The 23,500-nt window shown below is 40.2% G+C and overlaps 1 protein-coding gene across 1 annotated transcript in view; it reads right to left on the reverse strand.

Moving 5' to 3' along the window:
• The window catches only part of SLC9C1 (solute carrier family 9 member C1), a 90,060-nt gene that overhangs the window by 35,150 nt on the left and 31,410 nt on the right, over window positions 1-23,500 (reverse strand). The window contains exons 10-14 of the mRNA XM_008266956.5: window positions 15,581-15,662; window positions 13,458-13,624; window positions 11,549-11,677; window positions 3,129-3,226; window positions 1,249-1,368 (exon numbers count right to left, since the gene is read on the reverse strand). Of these exons, the coding sequence (XP_008265178.3) occupies window positions 1,249-1,368; window positions 3,129-3,226; window positions 11,549-11,677; window positions 13,458-13,624; window positions 15,581-15,662 (596 nt within the window). The remainder of the gene's footprint in view (window positions 1-1,248; window positions 1,369-3,128; window positions 3,227-11,548; window positions 11,678-13,457; window positions 13,625-15,580; window positions 15,663-23,500) is intronic.

The following is a 23,500-nucleotide window of genomic DNA, read 5'->3' on the forward strand; positions in this document are numbered from 1 at the left end:
TCATCTGACTCCAGAATCTATAAAATTGCTTACTCTAGGATAATATTTGAAAGATAACCTATGGATACATGGACTGCCAATACTAGTTTCTCAAATTCCCTTCTAAGTTATTATCAATAGAAATACTGCTCAGAAAAATTGTAGCTTAAGTCATTGTTAAAGGTTTATAATTAATACAAAAATATTATTTTGATATTTGAGTGTGGTAGATTAAAGATGGCTGTAAGTTCTTTGAGACTTCTCTTGAAGCAAATGAATTCCTTGCCCTTGAATCTAAGAAAAGGAATTCAAATTGAAACGAAAGAAATAAAAATTGTCTCTATTCACAGATGACATGACTGTATATATAGAAGATCCTAGAGAAGCCACAAAAGAACTGCTAGAATTAAAAAGCTAAATCAATAATCTTTCAAGATAGAATAGCAATATATAATCAGTTGTATCCTTATACATTAGAAATGAACTATGAAAAATGAAATTAAGAAAACATTATGATAAATGAAAGAAGACAGAAATGCAAGGCTAAATATTGATGATTCTATTTGTAAGAAATTTTGGGAACTGATTGCTGTTCAACATTATGAATGTACAAAATAACATTGACTATAACATTGAACTGTACACTTTAAAATGGCTATGGTTAATTTTAGGTGAAATTTACATCAGTTAAAGAAGAGAGAACATCATCTTATCTCTTTTCAAGTATATTTCTGTATGTATGTAAGTAATTTAGTATACTACCAAATTTAGTGATTTGTATACTACTTCAAAATACTTTGCAGAGTATTTCTGGATATGATTTAAAAATAAATAGAGATGCCATAAACAAGAGTGTCAATTTGTTAAGTCAACAACAGGAGTCACTGTGCACTTACTCCTCATGTAGGATCTTTGTCCTTAGTGTGCTGTACATTGAGAGTTAATGCTACAACTAGCACTCAAACAGTATTTTTCACTTTATGTTTCTGTGTGGGAGCAAACTGTTGAAATCTTTACTTAATGTATGCTAAACTGATCTTCTGTATATAAAGAGAATCGAAAATGAATCTTGATGTGAATGGAAGGGGAGGGGGAGTGGGAAAGGGGAGGGTTGCAGGTGGGAGGGACGTTATGGGGGGGAAGCCATTATAATCCATAAGCTGTACTTTGGAAATTTATATTCATTAAATAAAAGTTAAAAAAATAAAAATAAATAGAGAATTTCAAATAAATGTAAAAGCATTTCTTGTAACATTTATAAGCACTTACCTTGATGGGACTCCTTTGTCTTTTTTAGTATTATATACCCAGTTGAGCAGTAATTTTCTTAAAAAGGTAAGGAATTTTTTACTTTCAGAATAAACCTTTATTGTCCCAAGATTCATATATCTAAAAGAAAGAACAGCATTTGGACTTGTTTTCAAAATGGGTAAACAATGCAGTATTGTCAGAAAGCAAAATGACCATTTTGTACAGCGGTGACTGTGAATGAGACATTTTCATGGGCAGAGTTCCAAGTCATGAAGTTAGAACTAGTATATATATAATCATAAAATAAGCTTGTAGAGCCCACTCATTATAAAGAGCGTATAAGAAATTGGAGATACATGGCTCAAAATAGTGTGACCGTTCTAGGTTTAGGGAGAGAAAGTATATCATGATTCAAATATTTAGGGTTCGGTTTCATCTGGGTTTTCATGTTGGAGCTTCCATTCTCTGGCAGCACAATAAATAGATCACCTCAGTAACATGCTTGTTCATCTATGTCAGGCTGGGATAGTTAAATGAGAAAGTATATATAACACATCCAGTCCATCTCACACATCTTCCCACTTCTCTTCTTTCACCTTTAGGGCAAGTAGTCGGGCTAAAAGGACTACAAAAAAGTCAAAATTGTAGATTGTAGAAGTCAACGGTCATAAATTACCCAAAGGACCTAAAAGGTGGCTACAGGTTTCTGTTGGCTTCTGCACTGAGACTGTTCAGTCTGTGCTATGATCCTGTTTGGTGAATCCCCTTGGTTTTATGGGGAATTTGCCTGATGTTGGTCAAATACTTTCATTGTCTTCATCAGAAGGAGGGTAGGTTCAGCTTATAATGTGGTTTAATGAAGGAGTCATGGAGACTTAAATTCAAGATGGACCGTGTCTTTCCTATTGATTTTAATGTTTTGACTCTGAAATTTCTAAGTCTCTGTGCTGTAGAGATATTAATCAAAAATTGAAAATGCAGTAATTTAATTCTTCATGATTCAATATGCTATTTACATGGAAAATCTTCAATGGATCTATGACTTGATTCATTCATAATTTAAAAAATAATTACTGAAGACCTACTGTGCTTGGGATAAACCATAAGAAAATACTGATCACTGCCTCAAGGCTCCAGCCAACTAGTGGGATAAGGCAAGAAATAGCAATTGCAGTAAACTGTAACACATGTTGCAACAGATAATAATTAAGATGATAGCATTCTGGACCCACAAAGAGGGGCACCTAATGTAGGTTTGGGGAATGATTAAATCTCATTGAAGAGATTAATGCTGAAGCTAATGACTTCACAGATTCCTGATAATTTCAGAGATTCCAACAGATCCTAAAGCTCTGTGAGATCACCATTTGTTGAAGAGACTGTCCCTGTTCCAGGGATTGGTTTTAGCTCCTTGATAAAATACAAGTTGGTTGTAGATGTTTGGATTTATTTCTGGTGTTTCTATTCTGTTTTATTGGTCTATCCATCTGTTTTTGTACCAGTACCAGGCTGTTTTGATTATAACTGCCCTGTAGTATGTCTTGAAATCATGTGTAGAGGGATTAAGGAAGACTTTGCCGTTAGTCAGGTGTCCCAGTAGTCTAAATGGGAAGACTAATCCACCACAGTCTAGCTTTTGGAGGGGGTAAAGAAAGAAAGGGAAGAGCGTTTTGGTTAGAAGCAGCTGCTAGTTCAAGTGCACAGAGGCGTGAAATAATACGGCACATCTGGGGAACTGAAGACAGGTGTTCTGGCCTGAGTGTGGAGTTCAGAGCAAGCAGTGGCTTGCACGTATAATACCAGATGAACCCAAGTTACTAAAAGCATGAAAACTCACTTGCATAGCTTCCTAAATGCAGTGGTTTGGGATAAAAGCCCTCTCTTTCCAACATACTTACTCTCCCTTCTTTTCACCAAAGCTTCCTGCTGCACCTACCAGCACCTGGACTGCACTCTGAGACAGAATCTCATTCCTGTACTGTCTCTGGTAGCTTGCCTGAAAGAAATGTTGGTTCAGATCATTACAGAGCATGGATAACAGCAATAACTTATTACCGCTTTTATGAGAATATAATCTGTGAGAAAGGGGTAAAAAATCCCCAAATAATCTAGTTTCTTTAAAAAAGAATCTTCAATCAGTATAGAAGGTACCTCTGGGCTTTGGGTAGAACCCAACTTGTTCTGAAGGGACTAGGGTTCTCCTAGACGTTAATTAGGTTTCCACAAAGTAAAATGGAGTTCTGTGACAAATAAGGCCAGGAATTGCTGCGAGCTACATCCCCAGCTTAAAAGTTCATAATGCGTAATAGGATATATAGTTTTAAAATTTTTATTTATTTTCATCTTATTTGAAAGGCAGAGAGAGAGAGAGAGAGAGAGAGAAACAGCTACAGATCTTCTATCTGCTGGTTTCCCAAATGCTCACCATAGCCAGGGTTGAGCCAGGGCGAAGCCAGAAGCCAGGATTCCATCTGGGTCTCCCATGTGGATGGCAGGGCCTCATGTACTTGAGCCATCACCTGTTGCCTCCCAAGCTGTGCACTAGCAGGAAACCGGAAGCAGAGAATCCAGGACGTGAACAAGGCACTCTGATATGGGACATGGGTGTCCCATGTGGCAACTTAATTGTTGAATCAAATGTCTACCTCCAAAATTAGAATATTAGAGGGACTGAGAAATCTTAAGATGAAAGATCTTGGCTTATGTCTTTATTTAGTTTCACTTTTACACATGCTGTCACAACAGAACACTGTTGTCTGCAGTCTTTTCTAAAGATTTAAGGGACTACTATTATTGTACAGAACACAGCTACTCCTTCATTCAGTTCAAATATTGGGAGCTTATTCAGCTTCAGGGACTGTAATTCCTGCTGTGGAAAGCACCACCTGACACTGTCTCTGCCTAAATGTGCTGCACACTGTTGAGATCACTGTATATACCAACTTCCTAAACTGAAATGTCTGGTATAACCCAAGATCCCTGAGCTCCATAGCAGGCATTCTCTCTGAAACATCATTTATGGATATTAAAGCACTGTTTTGTTCTTGAAGGATACTAGGAAGAGAAAGCAACTACATTTGGGGATTATAGCATCAAAAAGCTATTGTCCATGACAACAGGAATTCAATAAAATAGCATCTGTTTCCTTAAACATCACCAAAATCCTTAAAAATCATATAAGATTAAAATTTTGTGTCTTCAATCCTAAAAATTGTAGTTGACAGAAAAAGAAGAAACTGAAAATAACATGGAGCTCAAGAAAGCTTAGCAATATAAAATAGTTAAGATACTAGAAAAATCCTGTCTCCCTGGTGCTCTGGTGGCTAAGATACTAAAAATATAAGTTGTTGAATGATAACTCCCACCAAAATAAAAGAAGAATTTAGGAAATGACTGACTTCTAAAGACAATTTTTATTCAGGAGCTCTCTGCTATACTATTAGATTAACTAGTCTACATGTTTTTGTTTAACATTATTATTGCATTATGAAAAATCATGTTCTGATCTCTGTTCTATATATGAGAAAGCTGAGGCTCCTAGAATTGAGTTTTCCCAAGATCATATTAGAAACCCAGATATCTCTGCATTTAAGGCTTGTTCCCCTCCTCCCACATGGTGCTTCTGCACCACCATCTTGCCACGCTGTGCTTTCTTTTCCAACGTACAGTAAATACCATCTCGGCAAGAACCGGCTGAGACTTACAGGGAAGCTTTTGAAGCTCTGAAAACTGTAAAAGACCAATTTATATTACTATTGGGAACATTAGAATTGAGACTGCAGAAACCGAACAACAAACAAGATAAACATGAAAATATGTCATAAAAAGGACTGCAAAGATAAAAAGTGGGACGAGAGATCCATTCTACTTTGGAAAATTGGATTTCCATATTAAGCACAGCATTGCACAAAGGCACAAAATCAACAGTCAAAGATATAATAAAAGAAACCAAAGTTTGGAGGTAAGAAACCAAAATGGTGCATAGAATATATGGTGCAGAAAATGTAGAATATCACAAGTGGAAGGAATCTAAGAGATCATCCAGTCAGCATAATTTTTCTGTTTTACAGATGAGTTCTGAGTTGTATGTACTATTAACAATGAAAGCAAGATTTGAAATAGAATATCCTTCATTTGTTTTGCTAGTTCTTGAATATTATGTTTTATTGAAATAAATTTACAAATTTGAAAGTGATTAGAAGACATAATCCCATCAGAATTTTATGTTATGAGCAAATAGAAATAATTCTGCTAGCATCCAAGCAGGAAAAGAAGCTGTATTTAATTTCACAAATATTAATTTATGAATTTCATTACTCTGTTGTTTTTATATGAGTGTATCATAGCTGTACTCTCATATTTTTAGATTTGAAATACTTTAAACATTCAATAATCAATCACTTTTTCTATACATTTGGCTACAGGCACAAAGTATAACATTATTAGAAAGTAGATTTGAGAAATATTTTCCACTAACAAAGCTGCCAGAAATAATTAGTAAAAATAATAAAATAATGATAGCCTGTTGAAGAATGTAATATTTAAAAAAGGAAACTATAAGAAAATGATTGTTTATAAGAATAGCTAATAAGCATAATTGTTGGAAAAACAATTTTGTAAATATGATTTAAAAGTTAAAAGAGGAACATAAAAGTGTTCAAAATATTGAAATAAATTCATCTTTATATCCTCAACCACTGATACAAGGTCTAGTAAACTATTTTTATTCTTTTTATTTTTAAAAAACTGAACAATAGCAATATTTAGAGAAGTTGAAAAAAAAGTCTACCTTAAAAGTGAGTCTACAGTTAGCATTTTTAGCTAAAAATTTACAGATTCAGAGAGAATTATCTATGTTTATAATATTTTAAGAAACTTGAGATACTTTTCAAGTTGGTTTACTGGACAGAAACTAAGGATAATATAGATCTTAATCAAAAAGAAGGAAGGAAAGAAAAGGAAAGAGAACAGGAAAGGAAAAGAAAGAAAAGTAAAGGAAAGCAAAGAAAAGAAAGAAAAGAAGAGAGAGAAGTTAAAAGAAGAGAAGAGATGCAAAAATTTACCCATGATTATTTCTTATAATAAACATCACACAGCCCAAAGAGATTAATTAATTGAACAACCATTAATTGAGAGCCTATGATATTCTGTGCTATTTGCTCAGGATACACAGACTTGGAGCTAATGCTGTGGTGCAGTAGGCTAAGCCTCAGCCTGTGGCAACAGCATCCCTTATGGGTACCAGTTCATGTCTCAGCTGCTGCTCTTTCTGATCCAGCTCTCTGCTGTGGCCTGGAAAAGCAGTAGAAGACGGTCTGAGTGCTTGGGTCCCTGCACCCATGTGGGAGACCCAGAAGACGCTCCTGGCTCCTGGCTCCTGGCTTCGGATCAGCACAGCTCCAGCCATTGCAACCATTTGGGGAGTGAACCAGCGGATGGAAGAATTTTCTTTTTTTCTCTCCCTCCCTCTGTCTGTAATTCTATCTCTCAAATAGATAGATAGATAGATAGATAGATAGATAGATAGATATACAGACTAGTAAATCATAGGTCTTTAACTTTAAGGATATTAGCTAGGTTTTCTAGATTTGCCTAGGAAGGAAATAAGCTCTATTAAAAAGTAAAGTTTAGTAACTCAGAATACAAAAAGGGTCAGTAAGCAAAAAGACATGTAATTTTTTTAAGACTGAAAAAATATTGTGTCGCTCCCCCTCTTCGTGGAGGAACGACACTAAGCCCTGCCTAGGCTTCATATCCGAGTCACGGCACCATTATGTCGCTCCCCGTCTTCGTGGAGGAACGACAAAGGATCCTGCGCTGTTCTTTCGTCTGCTCAGCCCTCCCCGGGTTTGCTGCTGGTTCTTCCCGGGTTGGCTACTATCCCTTCCACCTCCGTGGAAGGGCAGTTCCCCCGGCCACATTCCCCACTTCCGCAGGGGAGCGGCACACCGCCGGCCGGCTCTTCTCGGGGGCTGCACAGGTGTTCCTTCAGCTAGATGTTCCCCTTAGATGTTCCTGGTGAATGCCGTCTCTCTCCTCCTTTATAGTCCTCCTCCGCCAATCCTAACTCGGCTGCCCACACGCCGAGTACGCTGCTCTCCTCTAATCAGGAGTAGGTCCTACAGTTTATTGGTTGAACTGGAGGCAGCTGTGTAGAAGCTGTTTTCTCCTCTCCCAGCGCCATATTGTGGGAGAGCAGATGCATAGAATAAGTCTTAATTCCAGTAACTCAGTCTAGTCTGGTTTGCTCCCCACAGATCCCCCTTTCTTTTTATTTTTGGCGTTGATACGCGCCTGTCTTCGGTGTCCCGCGGCACACACTCTGCTCTACTTGCTAGAGTTGCCACAGGCTCTTACAAGTCCTATCAATCAGGCAAACCGAATCCGGGTCCTCTCTTCGCCATGTTGTGAGGAGGTTTTTAGGCGCTGATGCGTGCCTGTGTTCGGTGCCCTGCAGCGCATGCTTTGCTCTGCCTGCAGGGGCTTACAAAACCTAGCAATCAGGCAAACCGAATCCAAGCCTTCTCATTGCCTTTTTGTGGGGAGGCCTTACTGATGTTAATTCGTGCCTGTCTTCGGTGACCTGCGGCGCATAAGCTGCTAGCTGCCCGCAGGTGCTCATCGTGCTCATCGCCTCACTTAATCAGGCAGACCGAATCCAAACTTTCTCGTTGCCATGTTGAGGGGAGGCCTTTCTATTTCTCTATTTCTCTATCTCCGGGCATTCCTATTTCTCCCATTTTACTTCTATCTCCCAGCATTCTAACACAGCGTAGCTTACGTGTCCGCCACTAGCATTCAATCTAAGTTCCCCGGGCTAGCCTGGCGAATTCAACCCAGCATACGTCTCCGCCCCACGGTTTGGCTTCCCGTCCTTTGCTCCCCGGGCTAATCAGACGGATCCCAACCAGGCTCACGTTTCAGCTTCTGGTTTCAACTTTTCGCCCCCTATTCCCGGGCTAACTTGAGAATCCCAAAGTGGCTTTCGTGTCCGCCTTGGCCTGCCCCCCACGGCTTCAATTTCCCTAACAGTTTTCTCTACCCGGTATGTTTCCCTAAGTTTTCTTCCAACAATATTCCTCCCTCATTTCTCCTGGCTTCTCCCCACAGTCCGCGTCCGAGTCTGTTTGTTCTAGCTTTCACTTTCGCTTTCGACCTTAGAGATTTCTCCCAGCTTCCCCCCGTAGTCCGTATCTGAGTCTATGCCTAGGCTTTCAATAGCTTCTTCCGGCACCCTTTTCGTCCGGCTTTTCCCTAGGCTGTTTGCTAGTCTCTCTCTCCGATATTTTCCCTAGTTCTTCCCGTTTCTTCCCTCCTAAGTTTCATATCCGTTCTAGGTTTCCTATCCGAGTCATTTCTTCCCTCCTAAGTTTCCTATCCGTTCTAGGTTTCCTATCCGAGTCATTTCTTCCCTCCTAAGTTTCCTATCCGAGTCACGGCACCATTATGTCACTCCCCCTCTTCGTGGAGGAACGACACTAAGCCCTGCCTAGGCTTCATATCCGAGTCACGGCACCATTATGTCGCTCCCCGTCTTCGTGGAGGAACGACAAAGGACCCTGCGCTGTTCTTTCGTCTGCTCAGCCCTCCCCGGGTTTGCTGCTGGTTCTTCCCGGGTTGGCTACTATCCCTTCCACCTCCGTGGAAGGGCAGTTCCCCCGGCCACATTCCCCACTTCCGCAGGGGAGCGGCACACCGCCGGCCGGCTCTTCTCGGGGGCTGCACAGGTGTTCCTTCAGCTAGATGTTCCCCTTAGATGTTCCTGGTGAATGCCGTCTCTCTCCTCCTTTATAGTCCTCCTCCACCAATCCTAACTCGGCTGCCCACACGCCGAGTACGCTGCTCTCCTCTAATCAGGAGTAGGTCCTACAGTTTATTGGTTGAACTGGAGGCAGCTGTGTAGAAGCTGTTTTCTCCTCTCCCAGCGCCATATTGTGGGAGAGCAGATGCATAGAATAAGTCTTAATTCCAGTAACTCAGTCTAGTCCGGTTTGCTCCCCACAATATTGTGTGTGTGTGCACACACACAAACTGTATAGCACTGGCAATATGGAATGGGGTTGTGATCGCAGTTGGAGATTCTTGCATTCCAATTCCAACTAGAATGGTTATTACAAAATTTGGTTAGAAAGTACATTACCGACATGGAGAGCAGAATTATTATCAGAATGTATGTCTGCACAAATCTGAGTAGTAGGACAAAGGGAGGACACAGTGTGGGTGAGTGTTGTGGAACAGTGGCTTAAACAGCCACTTGGGATGCCAGCTTTCCATAACAGGTTGCCAGTTCCAGTCCTGGCTGCTCTGCTTTGAATCACGTGCCCTGCTAATTCTCCTGGGAAGCAGCAATTGATGGCTCACATACTTGACTTCCTGTCACCAAATAGAGACCTGGATGAAGTTACTGGCTCGTGACTTCAGCCTGGCCCATTCATTCCTGGCTGTTGTGGTCATTTGGAGAGTGAACCAATGGATGGAAAATTCTCTCTCTGCCTTTCAAATAAATGAGTAAATACATTTTTTTACATGTATGTAAAAAGGAGGACACAGTGAAGTTGGTCAATTCAAGGTGAAGCAGAATGAATTTGGCTTTCATTTTCTATCTCATCGGAAGTTTTTTTATTTTGGGACTTCTACAGAAATAAAGAACTGTGATTTATATTTCCTATATTATATAGCAGACAGCTTTGCTTTTCACTATTCTGTTGCATGTTTTCACAGCTACAGACCAATTTCTACAAACTTCCCCTTTCTAGTTTCCTAGTCCAAGGGAGCAAAGGTTGCAGCTTAAAGAAGCAATACTTGAGTGTTCATAATCATCCAGGGTTATCCTAGCATAGCTCTCTGTGGTTTCTGATGCTCTTCTACTTTGAAATTCTGATTGCAGTATTTGTCTCTCCTGTTCCAGTGTTCCCTTTTGACTGACTTTTCCCCCCGGCTCATTCCTGCTGGCTTAGTGTTTTCACATAGTCTGCATCCTGGTCTTGGCTTCAGAGGGGAACCCTGATGACTGGCTTTTGACCATGTATCTCCAGACTCTTTGCTTCTGGAGTTTCAGATTTAGAAGACTGACAGAGGTAGAAAGGGAGTATTTTCCCCTGTGTTAAATTAGCCTATGTGAGGCAATCATTGCCCTGCAGGTGGCAACACCTAATTTGGTGAGAGAGGTAGGAATTCTGATGGTTGAACAAAGTATCATGTGGCCATAAGCTTCATCCTGCATGGCAGTGCCTCAGCTGCTTAAAGAGGTTATCTGGCCCCTTGAAAAAGCTGCTTTGGGGTCCCATGCTGTGTTGCAGTGGATTAATCTGCCATCTGCAGAACCAGCATCCCAGATGGGCACTGGTTCATGTCATGGCTGCTCCGCTCCTGATCCAGCTCCATGCTAATGTGCCAGGGAAGGTAGTGGAAGATGCCCCAAGTGCTTGGGCCCCTGTACCCATGTGGGAGATCCAGGTGAAGCTCTTGGGTTTGGCCTGGCCCAGCCATGGTAGTTGCTGTTATTTGAGGAGTGAACCAGTGGATGGAAGATCTCTCTCCTCTCTCTGTCTCTTCCTTTTTCTCCCTATAACTGAGTATCAAATAAATATATAAATTTTAAAAAACCAAGATTGTTTTGGTGGCTCAACTTGTCTGCCAGGACAACTGCTAAAGAGAACCATCATCCCTTCCTATCTCCTGTTTCCAGAGTTAGATTGAGCAAATAGAATGCTTGGAATATTGGATGGATAGAATAGCTGAAAAATTTATGACAGCTCCATATGCACTAAGACCCAATATTGAACATTTTGAAAGCATGAGTTGTGGTAGATGGTGAACATCCTGAGCTGGTTAGCAAACAGAAACTAAATTATTAACTGATTTCCACAGCATCCTGTAGGCTGCTGTGCTCCAGAATTTCTCTAATTTTTACCCAAGGTTTGAAGCACAATATTCTCTACCTGTTGTTATGAGAGAATTGGGTGGTATCCTTCTCTGAAAAAAATGGCATGGAGCTAGAGATGGGAAGTGTCATGGAACTGATTGCCTAATATATCAGAGGTTGGGCCCAATAGTAATTCTTGCCTTTGGGTCTGTGAAATTCACAGATCTCCATTCTAAAAATGCCTTTTACTGAAGTTGGAATGGGTGATGTTCACTCTCTCTCCTCCCACCTTTGTCTGTCAAGCAGATTCCTAAGACAATGCCAAACTTCCCTTTGCTTGTAAATAATAGATTATGCAAATGAACATACTCATGGATTCTTTAGCAAGGAGAAAGTTTTCAGTATGATTTTATACCCCCAAGCAATGTTAAAATGGTGTAGTATAGTACTAACTATTTGTGCAGACAAGAGACGTCTGTTGGCCAGCTCCATTGCTTCGAGGTTAAGGGTCTCATCTATTTCCTTGTCACAGCTTGGACATCTCACTTTCTGATGTTCTAGTGTTTCTTCCTCATGCTCCAACTAAATCCAACACAAATTTCAAAATAATACATGGATATTAACATATGACATATATTAACATATATAACATATAACTTTGCATAAACCTCAAGCAATTCTCATACCAGAACCAATCAAAATATTATAGAAAATCTGTGAGATTTAGAAAAATGTTCAGATGCTCATCAGTTTTTAAAAATGTCCCTTCCACTTTCTTAGTTGTGTAGAAGGTAAAATAACTATCAGTTCAGAGAGAAGAGCTATATCATATGTTTTACTTTTACACGGCATTCTGAAAAGTTTATAAAGGTGATCCCATATTATATTCAATCAGACTTGAAGCTAGCAGTTCTCAAAGTATGATCCTCCACGAGCAACTGCAGCCCCTGGGACCTGTTAGAGATGCATGTTCTCAGACCAACTAGATCAGAACTGGAAGTGGGGGGACAGCAGTCTGTGTTTCTACAAACTCACTTGACAATTCTACTTCAGCTGAAGTTTGACAACTGCTGCTTTAATCACTTAAGGGAGTCAGAGGGTGGACATGTAAGAAGATGGGAGTACAGACAATTTATAGATGAGAAGACCTGAATCTTACAGAAAGTAATTGATTTCCTTAAGACCACAAAGCTATGAATTAAGTAACAAAGCTAGGATGTGAACCCAAGACTTTCAAGTCCAAAGCCAGTGCTTGTCTATAAGACTATAGCATTCTTTATGTCTGCCTCATAAGGAGAACAGTGTAGTTGCTTGTTCTTCCTATTTCTGAAGTACATCAGTCACTAGAGCTGTAGCCCAAACTCTTATTCTGCATTAGAATTATCTAGGTAGTGTATTAAATGCTTCCAGAATGGGAGCCAGGAGCTCAATATTTTTAGAAAGGTTTTCAGATTATTCTGATGCAGACAGATTAGCAAAAGGCCACAATCAGCTATTGAGAGCTGCTAGAGAAATTCTCGGATTTGTGATACTTTCTTGATTCAGAAATCCTGGCAGTAGTTCTTCAGGTGCAGGGATTGGCTCTGGCCCTATCTGCAGCTTCAAGCACTGGATAGTGGATATGAGATGGATTGGGGATACTCTATTTCATAGATTCATGATCTTTCCTTTGCACTCCTAAAAGTTGGTCCTTCGTACCGTGTGATAGAGAAGAAAATTGCAAGGAAAACCAGACATGACGTGGGATGTGGGAAAGAAAAGCAGCAGCAGCTTTGAGATCCCAGGACATATTATTTCTTCTTAAGGACGCCATTACTGTTTGGTGTGCTGAGTACTCATTCATGACTCAGTTTGACCACAAAGATTTTAAAGTGTATCTCCCAACCAGAAAGTGACATTTCATGCACACACAGCTAACTGATGACTGGCCTTCAGTTCTATTTTTAACCAATTAAGGTCTAGCAAATGTTTAGCATATATAATGAACTAAATAAATGCTGAAAAATGAATGAATCAAGGCTACTGCCAACCTCGATCTGGTCAAAAACTGACCATTTTTTAAGCCTCACACTCTTGTTTTTATGATATCTCTTAAAGAAAGCTCCAAAAAACTGCTTCCTCTTGAATTTACAATGCATAGGTTTTCTTTACTCTCAAAAGAGTTGAGACTTCCATTTTGCTCAATCATGATCACAGAGTTAAGAGCCTCTACTATTCTGACAAATAAGGACCTACTAATACAACTTCTCTGTTGAGTACAAATATTAAAAGTTGTGAATTAATATTTATGAGATGATTTATACTTACTTAAAGGCAATCATATTTACTTTGAAGGAATAAGCAAAAGATATTATTTGCTTACGGCATATGGGTTTCGAAGTACAATCGCTTTCTCAACCACATTCCAATCAGCATTAGCAAGATCCCTGTCAAATTTTAGTGCAGAGGCCGTAGATTTAGTTAGCTCTTGAAAGTGTTGAAATGTATAATAAACTGATTTATATTTTGTTGATGTGACATCACGAAGACCTTTGACACAAAGAGTACATTTTATAAATTAATGGGAGCATCACCATTTTGATGTAAATTATAAAGCTCTTTTTGATTCTTATTGTCATCAATCATTTCTTTAAAAAAAGACAACATAAATTGTATAATAGGAATGCTAACAATTAAATTTTTTTATTATAATAGTCTTCATAAAAGTTGAGATAAAATAATAGTAACAGATACAATGTATTGATTGCTTACTCTGTGCTAGGAAAACCTGTCTGGCCACTTTGAATGTAGTAAGCCTTTTTTGTTTGTCTTGATCAACTTTTGCTGTGAGTCCCTTCTCCTAGTATGATAGGTGAAGAAACAGAGGATCAGGGTTTTTTGGTTCATTTTTTGTCAACTTGATTGGGCCAGAACGTAATTGGACACAGATGCTCTTCCAGTTACAGTGGGATGATGTCCTGATAAACCCATCCTAAACTGAAAGTCCCGTAGGGGAAAAAGGGGTTGAAGATACCTAATATACCGAATAATGTGGCTGAACCACACAACACTCTGCAGGATGTCAGTTGTTTCTCCTCCTGGATTCTGGGGCTGCCTGGGGGGTGGGGCTCAACATTGTACTGCATGTCACCAGCCCAGGAAAAGATTAAAACTGAAGATTAGAAAGTACGGTTCCCATGGAATGAATTTCACTTTTGCACCATCTTCATGTTGAAAGATCCCAAGCGGAACCATTGAAAGCCACACGCCATCTGCATTGGGGTTAACATTATTCTGGCCGTGTCCACCAGGGTGTTTCTGCCTGAGAAGAGCATTTCACTGGGTAGACTGACTAAAGCGGATTGCCATCCCCAAGGCAGGCCGGCCTCATTCAGTCTGCGGGAGGCCTGACGAAATGGAAGGCTGAGCCAGAGAAGCTTCTCTCTGCCTGAAGGTCTGTAAGCTGGGACACTGGTCTTCTGCCTTTGAACATGGACTGGGACTTACCCTATCGATTTTGTTGATTCGTAGACCTTCAGCTAGCAGATTATGGGACTTAGCTTCCACAATCATGTAGGAGGGATTACCAGTATTAGTCTCTTACATTTCTAACCCCTCAGACCTTCTTTCTGTCCTTGAGCCTTCCCAGTTTCCAGCTTTCTCTGGAAGCTGCTGTAGCACCTGCTATATTCCCTCTTTTACTTTGGATGAATTTGTTTTCTTGGATGCACATAGGACTCTCTGATAGTACCTTAATTGTCATGTTAACTGTCTGTTTCTCCTCACTCCCATGTAAGCTCTGTCAATTCAGGAAAAATCTCTGTGATTGCATCACAAACAATTATAATAGTGCTTAGCATAAAGGAAGCTCTTAAAATCTTGTTTAATATTGGATAAATTTACATCACCATTTCAGTTATATGGAACTAAGGTGAATAAGTAATCTTTTTTTTTTTTTTTAACAGACAGAGTGGACAGTGAGAGAGAGAGAGAGAGACAGAGAGAAAGGTCTTCCTTTGCCGTTGGTTCACCCTCCAATGGCCGCCGTGGCCAGCGCGCTGCGGCCAGGGCACCACACTGATCCGATGGCAGGAGCCAGGTGCATCTCCTGATCTCCCATGGGGTGCAGGGCCCAAGCACTTGGGCCATCCTCCACTGCCCTCCCTGGCCACAGCAGAGAGCTGGCCTGGAAAAGGGGCAACTGGGACAAATCCGGTGCCCCGACCGGGACTAGAACCCTGTGTGCTGGCGCTGCAAGGCGGAGGATTAGCCTATTGAGCCGAGGCACCGGCTAATAAGTAATCTTTTAAAAGGAAAAGCTTATTGAACAAAGCTGTTAATATGCCTTTACATGGTGATTCTATTTGCTCTTAGTTTGACAACAGGCCTTGTATTTATATGAATTCTCTCTCTCTCTCTCTTTTTTTTTTTTTTTTTGTACTAGCACTTCATTAGCAAACTTAGAATTCTTTGTATTCACTCAGAATAGTAATTAGGAGGGCTTACCTAGTTTGTTAACTGCCATTGGCAAAATAAATCTATTAACAATTAGGGTAATTAAGCATACTAAGACTCCATGAAATAACACCTGGAATTGAAAGAAAAAATACAAAGTGAGTGTTCTCAACAATTTCTCATAGCATATTCTACATTAAGCAATGTAGCCTAAGTCAGGTTGTAGCCTGTTGAAGATGCTCATGGCAAGGGAGGAAACTGGAGGCAAGTACAAGAAAAGTACTCTGGGATGTCCATCTTATTGCACATACTGAACCCATGTTTTAAATCAAACCGAAATCAGGACCAGGGCTTCTGTCTTGGGGGCTTACTCTCTTGCTTTGCTCATTCTAAGAGAAGCCAGCTACCGTATTGTGAGCTGACCTCTGTGCAGACTCAAGTAACAAGGCACAGAAGGAGGGTTCTGGCCCTTAGTCCTACTACCTGCAGAGGGCTGAATCCTCTCAACAATCAGGTATCTGTGTTTGGAAGCAGGTTTTCCAGTCCTGGCTGAGTCTTGTGATGTCGGCTTCCCCCATTTAACGCTTGACTAGAAGTTTAGGGGAGAAACTGACCCACAGGCATCCAGCTAACCTACATCCAGATTTCTGACCTGCAGAATCTGAGATCAGTTTCTGTTCAGAGCAGCTACATTGAGGCTGGCATTGTGGCACAAAGGGTTAAATGGCTGCTTGCAACACTGACATGGCATATTAGAGTGCTGATTCTAGTCCTGGCTACTCTGTTCCAACCCAGTTTCCTGCTAGTGCGCCTAGGGAGGCAGTAGATATTGCCTTTAGTACTTGGTCCCCTGCCACCTACATAGGAGACCAGGAGGCTCCTGACTTTGCCCTGGTCCAGTCTTAGCTGGATTGAACAAGCAGATGGAAAATATCTGTCTCTCCCTCTCTTTCTCTCTCCCTACACCCACCCTCCCTTTTCCCTGCTTTTCAAATAAATAAATCTTAGAAAAATAAGACAGTTAAATTGTGAAGCAATTTACTACATAGCCGTAGATAACTCATGTGTAATATTTTAATTATTTTTATTCCTCTGTCATGTTTCTGATGCTACTGTTATTTCACTCTTCTGTTTCTGGTTCACACAGGTATCAATTTGTTTTGTATGTTGAATATGTGCTTCATGATCTTACTAAATCCACTTTCTGGTTCTAGTAGTTATTTGTATTCATGTAAAGCAAACTCTGTATCTTTCTGCTTGTTTCCCTGGGTAGGACATTGAATACTGTGGGAGGCAGACATATTTGCCTTTTTCCCAGATTTACGGGGGGAATATTCAGTATTTTATTATTATGTGTCATGTGAGCATTAGGTTGTTTTTTTTTTTAAATAAATATCTTTTACATAATTTAAATAATAAAGTAATGGCAGAGAGAGAGAAATGTTAATCACTCTGATTTGACCAATATTTATTGCATATATGTGTTGCAATGTCACACTGTGCCCCGTAAACATGCACGAATATTGTTTATCAAAGATGTTTTTAAAATGCCAGCTATCAGATTAAGGCTATTTCACAGAAAGGTTTTCTTTTCCTGATTCATAAACGGGCATAAATTTTGTCAAATGCTTCGTCAGCATCTGCTGAGAGTGACGTACATTTTCTCCTTTATTGTGGTAGTGCACGGAGCTGTGCTGTTTGTTTTTGAATGCGAAATTAATGTTGCATGTTGGATAAAATCTACTTGATCATAGTGTGTTATCTTTTACACCAAAATTTGGATTTTATTGACTAATTATTTTTAAACTATTCTTTTAAAAAATTAACTATTAATTTTTTTCTACTTGACAGGTGCAGAGACAAAGAGATCGCTCTTCCATCCACGGTTTCATTCTCCGAATGGCCGCAACCACTGAGGGAGGGACACACCAAAGCCAGGGGCCAAGAACTCGATCTGCATCTCCTATGTGGCTGACAGGAGCCTAAGCACACTAGAACCATCACCAGCAGCCTCCCAGGGTGCATTAGCAGGAAGCTAGATCAGAAGTAGAGTAGCCAGAAATCAAACCCAGGCACTGGGATATAGGAAATGGGCATCCCAAGTGGCAGCTTAACCAACTGTACCATCATATCCAGCCCTTGAATAAATATTTAATGATTTTTGCATCATGTTTTATCAATAGTTTATTTTTCTGATAATATATTTACTGGCTTTTGGTATCAGACCGAGCCAGCCACATAAAAAAGTAAGGCAGTATTCCATCCTTTTCCATTTCGTGGAATAATTTGTATAGAGATAGTGCTATTTATCTTTTAAATGTTTGGTAGAACTCATCAGTCAAGCTATCTGGGATTTTAGTTTTCTCTGTGTGAATATTTAATTTATATACCTAATTTCTTTAACAGATATAGGATTATTTAAATTTTCTGTTCCTGTGTCAGTTAGACCTTTTTTTCCCCATGATTTTAGCCATTTCATCTAAGGTGTTAAAGTTCTTGACAAAAAATTGTGCATGTTTTACACTTACTATTGATAAAATATAATTTGTAGTTACATTCTCTTTAATGCTGATACTGGTAATTTGTTCTTTTCTCTCATTTTTTAAAAAAAGATTGATCATTTTGTTTTGAGATAATTGTACAGTCATATATAGTTTTAATAAATAACACAAAGAGATCCTGTATATCATTAACTTCATAGATGGCAATATCTTCCAAAATACTAGAATATGGTAACCAGGATATTGGCACTCTCATGGTTATGACCGTTCTATATCATAAATATTCTTCCTACTGCCCTTGTGTAGTCACATCCAGTTCTGTCCTGCCACCATCCCTCTTTGAGTACCAACAACCAATAATCAGTTCTTCATTTCTTTTTTTTTTTTAAAGATTTTATTTATTTACGTGAAAGTCAGAGTTACACAGAGAAAGGAGGAGAGGCAGAGAGAGAGAAGTCTTCCATCCGCTGGCTCACTCCCCAGATGGCTGCAACGGCCAGAGCTGAGCCGATCCGAAGCCAGGAGCCAAGAACTTCCTCCAGGTCTCCCACGCGGGCGCAGGGGCCCAAGGACTTAGGTCATCTTCTATGGCTTTCCCAGGCCATAGCAGAGAGCTGGATCAGAAGTAGAGTAGCCGGGACTCTAACTGGTGCCCATATGGGATGCCGGCTCTTCAGGCCAGGGCTTTACCCGCTATGCCACAGCACTGGCTCCAGTTCTTCATTTCTATAATTTTGTCACTAAAGAACATTCTATAATTGGAATCATATAATATGTACTCCTTTATTTGAGACTAGCTTTTCCCTCAGCATAACTGTGTAGAGATTCTGCAAGGTTATTGCTCTCATCAATAGTTTTGCCCTTTTCATTCCTGAGTAGTATTCCATGGTATAAGTATATAACAGTGCACTTCAACATTTACCTGTGAAGAACATTTGAACAGTTTCCAATGTTTCTGGAATGTTTTTCATTGTTGTAAATAAAGTTACTATAAAAAGTCATTCTCACTTCTCTGGAACTGTTAGACATTTTGATACTTGCATGTATAGTTTTAATTTTTTAAAAATAACTGCCAAACTCTTTTCTCAAGTGACTGTGTCTTTATAGTGTTGCCAACAGTATATGACTGGTCCAGTTTTTCTGCATCTTCATTAGCATTTGATGTTGCCACTATGTTTTATTTTATCATTTCTGAAAGATAATGTCTCATTGTGGTCTTAATTTGCACTATTTTCATGTTTGTCATCAGTATTCACTCTAGTAAAATGTCTCTTCATGTTCTCTGCCATTTGAAATATTGTTTCTTTTACTGTGTGATTCTGAAAATTCTTTATATAGTCTAGAGATGAAACACTGTCACATATCTGTCTTGCAAATATAAGATGTCAGCTAGGAGTTCATCTTTTCATATGCTTAATGGGGTCTCTCATTGGACAAATTTTTACATTTTGTTGAAGTGTAATTTACTTCTTTATTTCTTTTATGGATTGTATTTTTGGTGTCAAATCTAAGAATTATTTGCTTTACTTTAGGTTTCAGAGATTTTACACCAAATTTTTTAAAAAAACTATAATTTCACATTTTCTGTTTAATTCCATGATCCACTTGGATTAACTTTCATGTAATTTGTGAGACATCAGATTCCCTTTCTTTATTTTCATCCTGAATGTCCAATTCTTTAGTGCTAATTTAAAAAATTATGTATTTATTTGAAGGGGAGGTTTACAGAGAGGGTGAGTTGGGGGGAGAGAGAGAGAGAGAGAGAGAGAGAGAGAGAGATCTTCCATCTGCTGGTTCATCCCCCAAACAGCTGCAATGGCCAAAGCTGGGTCAATCCAGAGCCAGAAGCCAGGAGACTCTTCCAGGCTCTCAAGTGGGTGCAGGAACTCAAGTATTTGAGCCATCCTCTGTTGCCTTCCCAGTCACATTAGCAGGGGGTTGGATTGGAAATAGAACATCTGGGATTTGAACTGGTACCCCATATGGGATGCTGGTACTGGTGCCCATATGGGATGCTGGAACCAAAGGTGGCACCTCTACCTGCCACAGCACCCTCCCCTTAACACTACTTTTTGATAAGACTATCAATTATAAAAAGTTATAGGAAGGGGTGTTAAATTCTCCAATGATAAATTGGTTTTGCTTCACATATCTTCCTGCTCTTGTTTAGAATATATGAATATAGAATTGAATTTTTTCTTTTTCAGTGTCCAGTCTGCCATCAAGTTCATGAAAAATTTCCATTTCCATCATTATACCTTTTATTTTTAGAATTTTTAATTGTTTGAATTTCTTCACCAAAGTATTCCATGTTCTCATTTCTTATGTCTATTTTTCCTTTAAATTCTAGAAAATGTTTTAATAGCTCTGTTGGTTCCAACATATTTGTCTTCTCTATGTCTGTTTGGTTTAAATAATTTTATCTCTCAGTAGGCCACATTTCATGCTTCTTCATATTTTACTTTAGGTTGTACATGATGGATGCTACATTGTTGAATTTTTATTAAGTTGTTTTCTGGTAAAGAGTTTCAAGTTTTGTGTTAGGCTGTTAATTTCCGGGGAGATCACTATATTATGCCAGTCAGCATTCTCATCTCAGAGTGATCTGGAGTAAATATACAACATGGGTCACAACCTAACCCATGTTGTTAGGTGAGGTTCATGCACTGTGACTGGTAGATGTCAGGAGCCTGGAACTAGATCCAGGTCTCCCACCTTTGGGTGGCAGGGGCCCAAGCACTCAGGCCATCTTCCTCTGATTTCCCAGGCACGTTAGCAGGAAGCTGGATTGGCAGTGGAGCAGCCAGGGCTCATATGTGATGCTCAATCAGCTGTACCACAACACCAGCCCCATAGTAATTTCTTTCTACACATTCTTGCATTTATGATACCCTGTCCCATAAATTCAAATTGTTTCAGTAGTCCTAAACCCTGATTTCATTTTTTTCTACTCAGCGAGATTATTATACTCTGATATTCACTTCTCTCTACCAGATTTTGGAAGACAGATCAGAATGAGTATGAATTCACCTCCTATGTTTCTTTCTTTTCTTTTTTTTTCTTTTTTTCTTTTTTTTTTTTTGACAGGCAGAGTGGACAGTGAGAGAGAGAGACAGAGAGAAAGGTCTTCCTTTGCCGTTGGTTCACCCTCCAATGGCCACCGCAGCTGTGGCCGGCACACCGTGCTGATCTGATGGCAGGAGCCAGGTACTTCTCCTGGTCTCCCATGGGGTGCAGGGCCCAAGCACCTGGGCCATCCTCCACTGCACTTCCTGGCCACAGCAGAGAGCTGGCCTGGAAGAGGGGCAACCGGGACAGAATCCGGCTCCCCGACCGGGACTAGAACCCCGTGTGCCGGCGCCGCAAGGCAGAGGATTAGCCTAGTGAGCCACGGCGCTGGCCACCTCCTATGTTTCTATTTTCTCAAGCATATAACCTATAACTGTGCAACATTCCTTTCCTGGTACTCAAAATCCATTGTGGGCCTGGTGCTGTGGCAAAACAGGTAAAGCTGATGCCTGTAGTGCTTGCATCCCATATGGGTGCCGGTTCGAGTCTCTGCTGCTCCACTTCTGATCCAGCTCTCTGTTATGGCCTGGAAAGCAGTAAAAGATGGCCCAAGTCCTTGGGCCCCTGCACCCCATGGGAGACCAGGATAAGCACCTGGCTCCTGCCATCGGATCAGCACCCACGTGGGAGACCTGGAGGAAACTTCTGGCTCCTGGCTTCGGATCAGTGCAGCTCCAGCTGTTGCGGCCGTCTGGGGTGTGAATCAGTGGATGGAAGACCTCTCCCTCTCTCTGCTTCTGTATCTCTGTAATTGTGCTTTTCAAATGGATAAATAAATGAATCTTCAAAAAAAATCCACTGCTTCATATATTTTCACCTTTGTTATAGCTTTTTTTTGTGTGTCTTCTATTTCTTTCATTAATGTTTTATAATTTTCATTGTAGAGATCTTACACATATATGGATAAATTTATCCCAAAGTATTTAGTGTTTTTTTTTTTTTTTTTTTTTTTGACAGGCAGAGTGGACAGTGAGAGAGAGAGACAGAGAGAAAGGTCTTCCTTTGCCGTTGGATCACCCTCCAATGGCCGCCGCTGCAGCCGGCGCACCGCGCTGATCCGATGGCAGGAGCCAGGATCCAGGTGCTTTTCCTGGTCTCCCATGGGGTGCAGGGCCCAAGCACCTGGGCCATCCTCCACTGCACTCCCTGGCCATAGCAGAGAGCTGGCCTGGAAGAGGGGCAACCGGGACAGAATCCGGCGCCCCAACCGGGACTAGAACCCGGTGTGCCGGCGCCGCAAGGTGGAGGATTAGCCTATTGAGCCACGGCGCCGGCTTGTTATAGCTATTTTACTAAGGAAACTGAGTTTGATATCCTTTATGCATCATAGCCTGGGCCAGAATTCCACATGCTTGAGGTTTTCTAAAAGTTCGTAAAGTATACCCTAGTGCATTCTAGATTGAAGATAATTAAAGCAGTTCAGGAAGTGGGCATATAGTATAATATAATAGGGTTACTTAATCTCATTACAAATCTGTAAAGTCAAAACCAAAATTCTCCAATTATACATATAAGCATCTGACTCACTGTAACTTACCCAAAGTTACATTACTTCTGAGTAGTATAGACACAATTTAAAAGGCAGCATGTCTTTGAAGTTAGTATTTTTAACTCTCTACTATACTGCCTATTTGTAATAACTAAGTTAGTTATAGAGTTCAGCTAAATTAAATCAAGCAGGGTATATGACTGTTTTTCTCAAGTAAAAGAGAAGACATTTCCAAAACAATTTTATTGACTAAAGTTTTAAAGCAGGACTACCTGGAATAACATCATCCTCATCATTACATTAGTCAGTCTTTTGGTATTTTCACTAAATACCTAAGAGGAATGACTTAGGAGGAAGGAAGTTTGATTTCAGTGTACAGTTTGGATGTTCACAGTCTAAGATTGAGCAGCCCCAGTAGTCTGGCATCTGATTGATGTTGGCAATGGCAGAGCACATAGAGCAATGATCACATGGCAAGCCAAGAAGTAGAGGGAGAGAGGAAGCGTGCTCAAGTTATGCAACCAACCCTCCCTTGATGCCTACCTTCCAAAGGCAAGACCCACTGGTCAAAACACCTCCCACCAGGCCTGCTTCCCAGAAGCCATAATTAGATTAATTCTCCATTCTTAATTCAGTAACATTAATCTATTAACTATTGTAAGACTTTGAGGTCTAAATGTCAGCATGAGTTTTGGGAGCTCAATCTTGTTCAAACTATTAACAATCATTATCATCTCACCATCAGCAGCATTATTACTTCTATTTATTGTACATTTAATATATACTAAATAGTGCCCTAAGAAGTGAGGGGCACTGACACTTAGGGTAAGGTGGAATTAAATAAATTGAGGGTCACATGGAAAATAGCAGCTGAGGTGAAAATTTCAGAACCCAAATGCATGTGCCGTGTTT

This window comes from Oryctolagus cuniculus, chromosome 4 (assembly GCF_051225735.1).
Source record: "Oryctolagus cuniculus isolate XC-2025 breed Fujian yellow rabbit chromosome 4, ASM5122573v1, whole genome shotgun sequence".
Lineage (NCBI taxonomy): Eukaryota > Metazoa > Chordata > Mammalia > Lagomorpha > Leporidae > Oryctolagus > Oryctolagus cuniculus.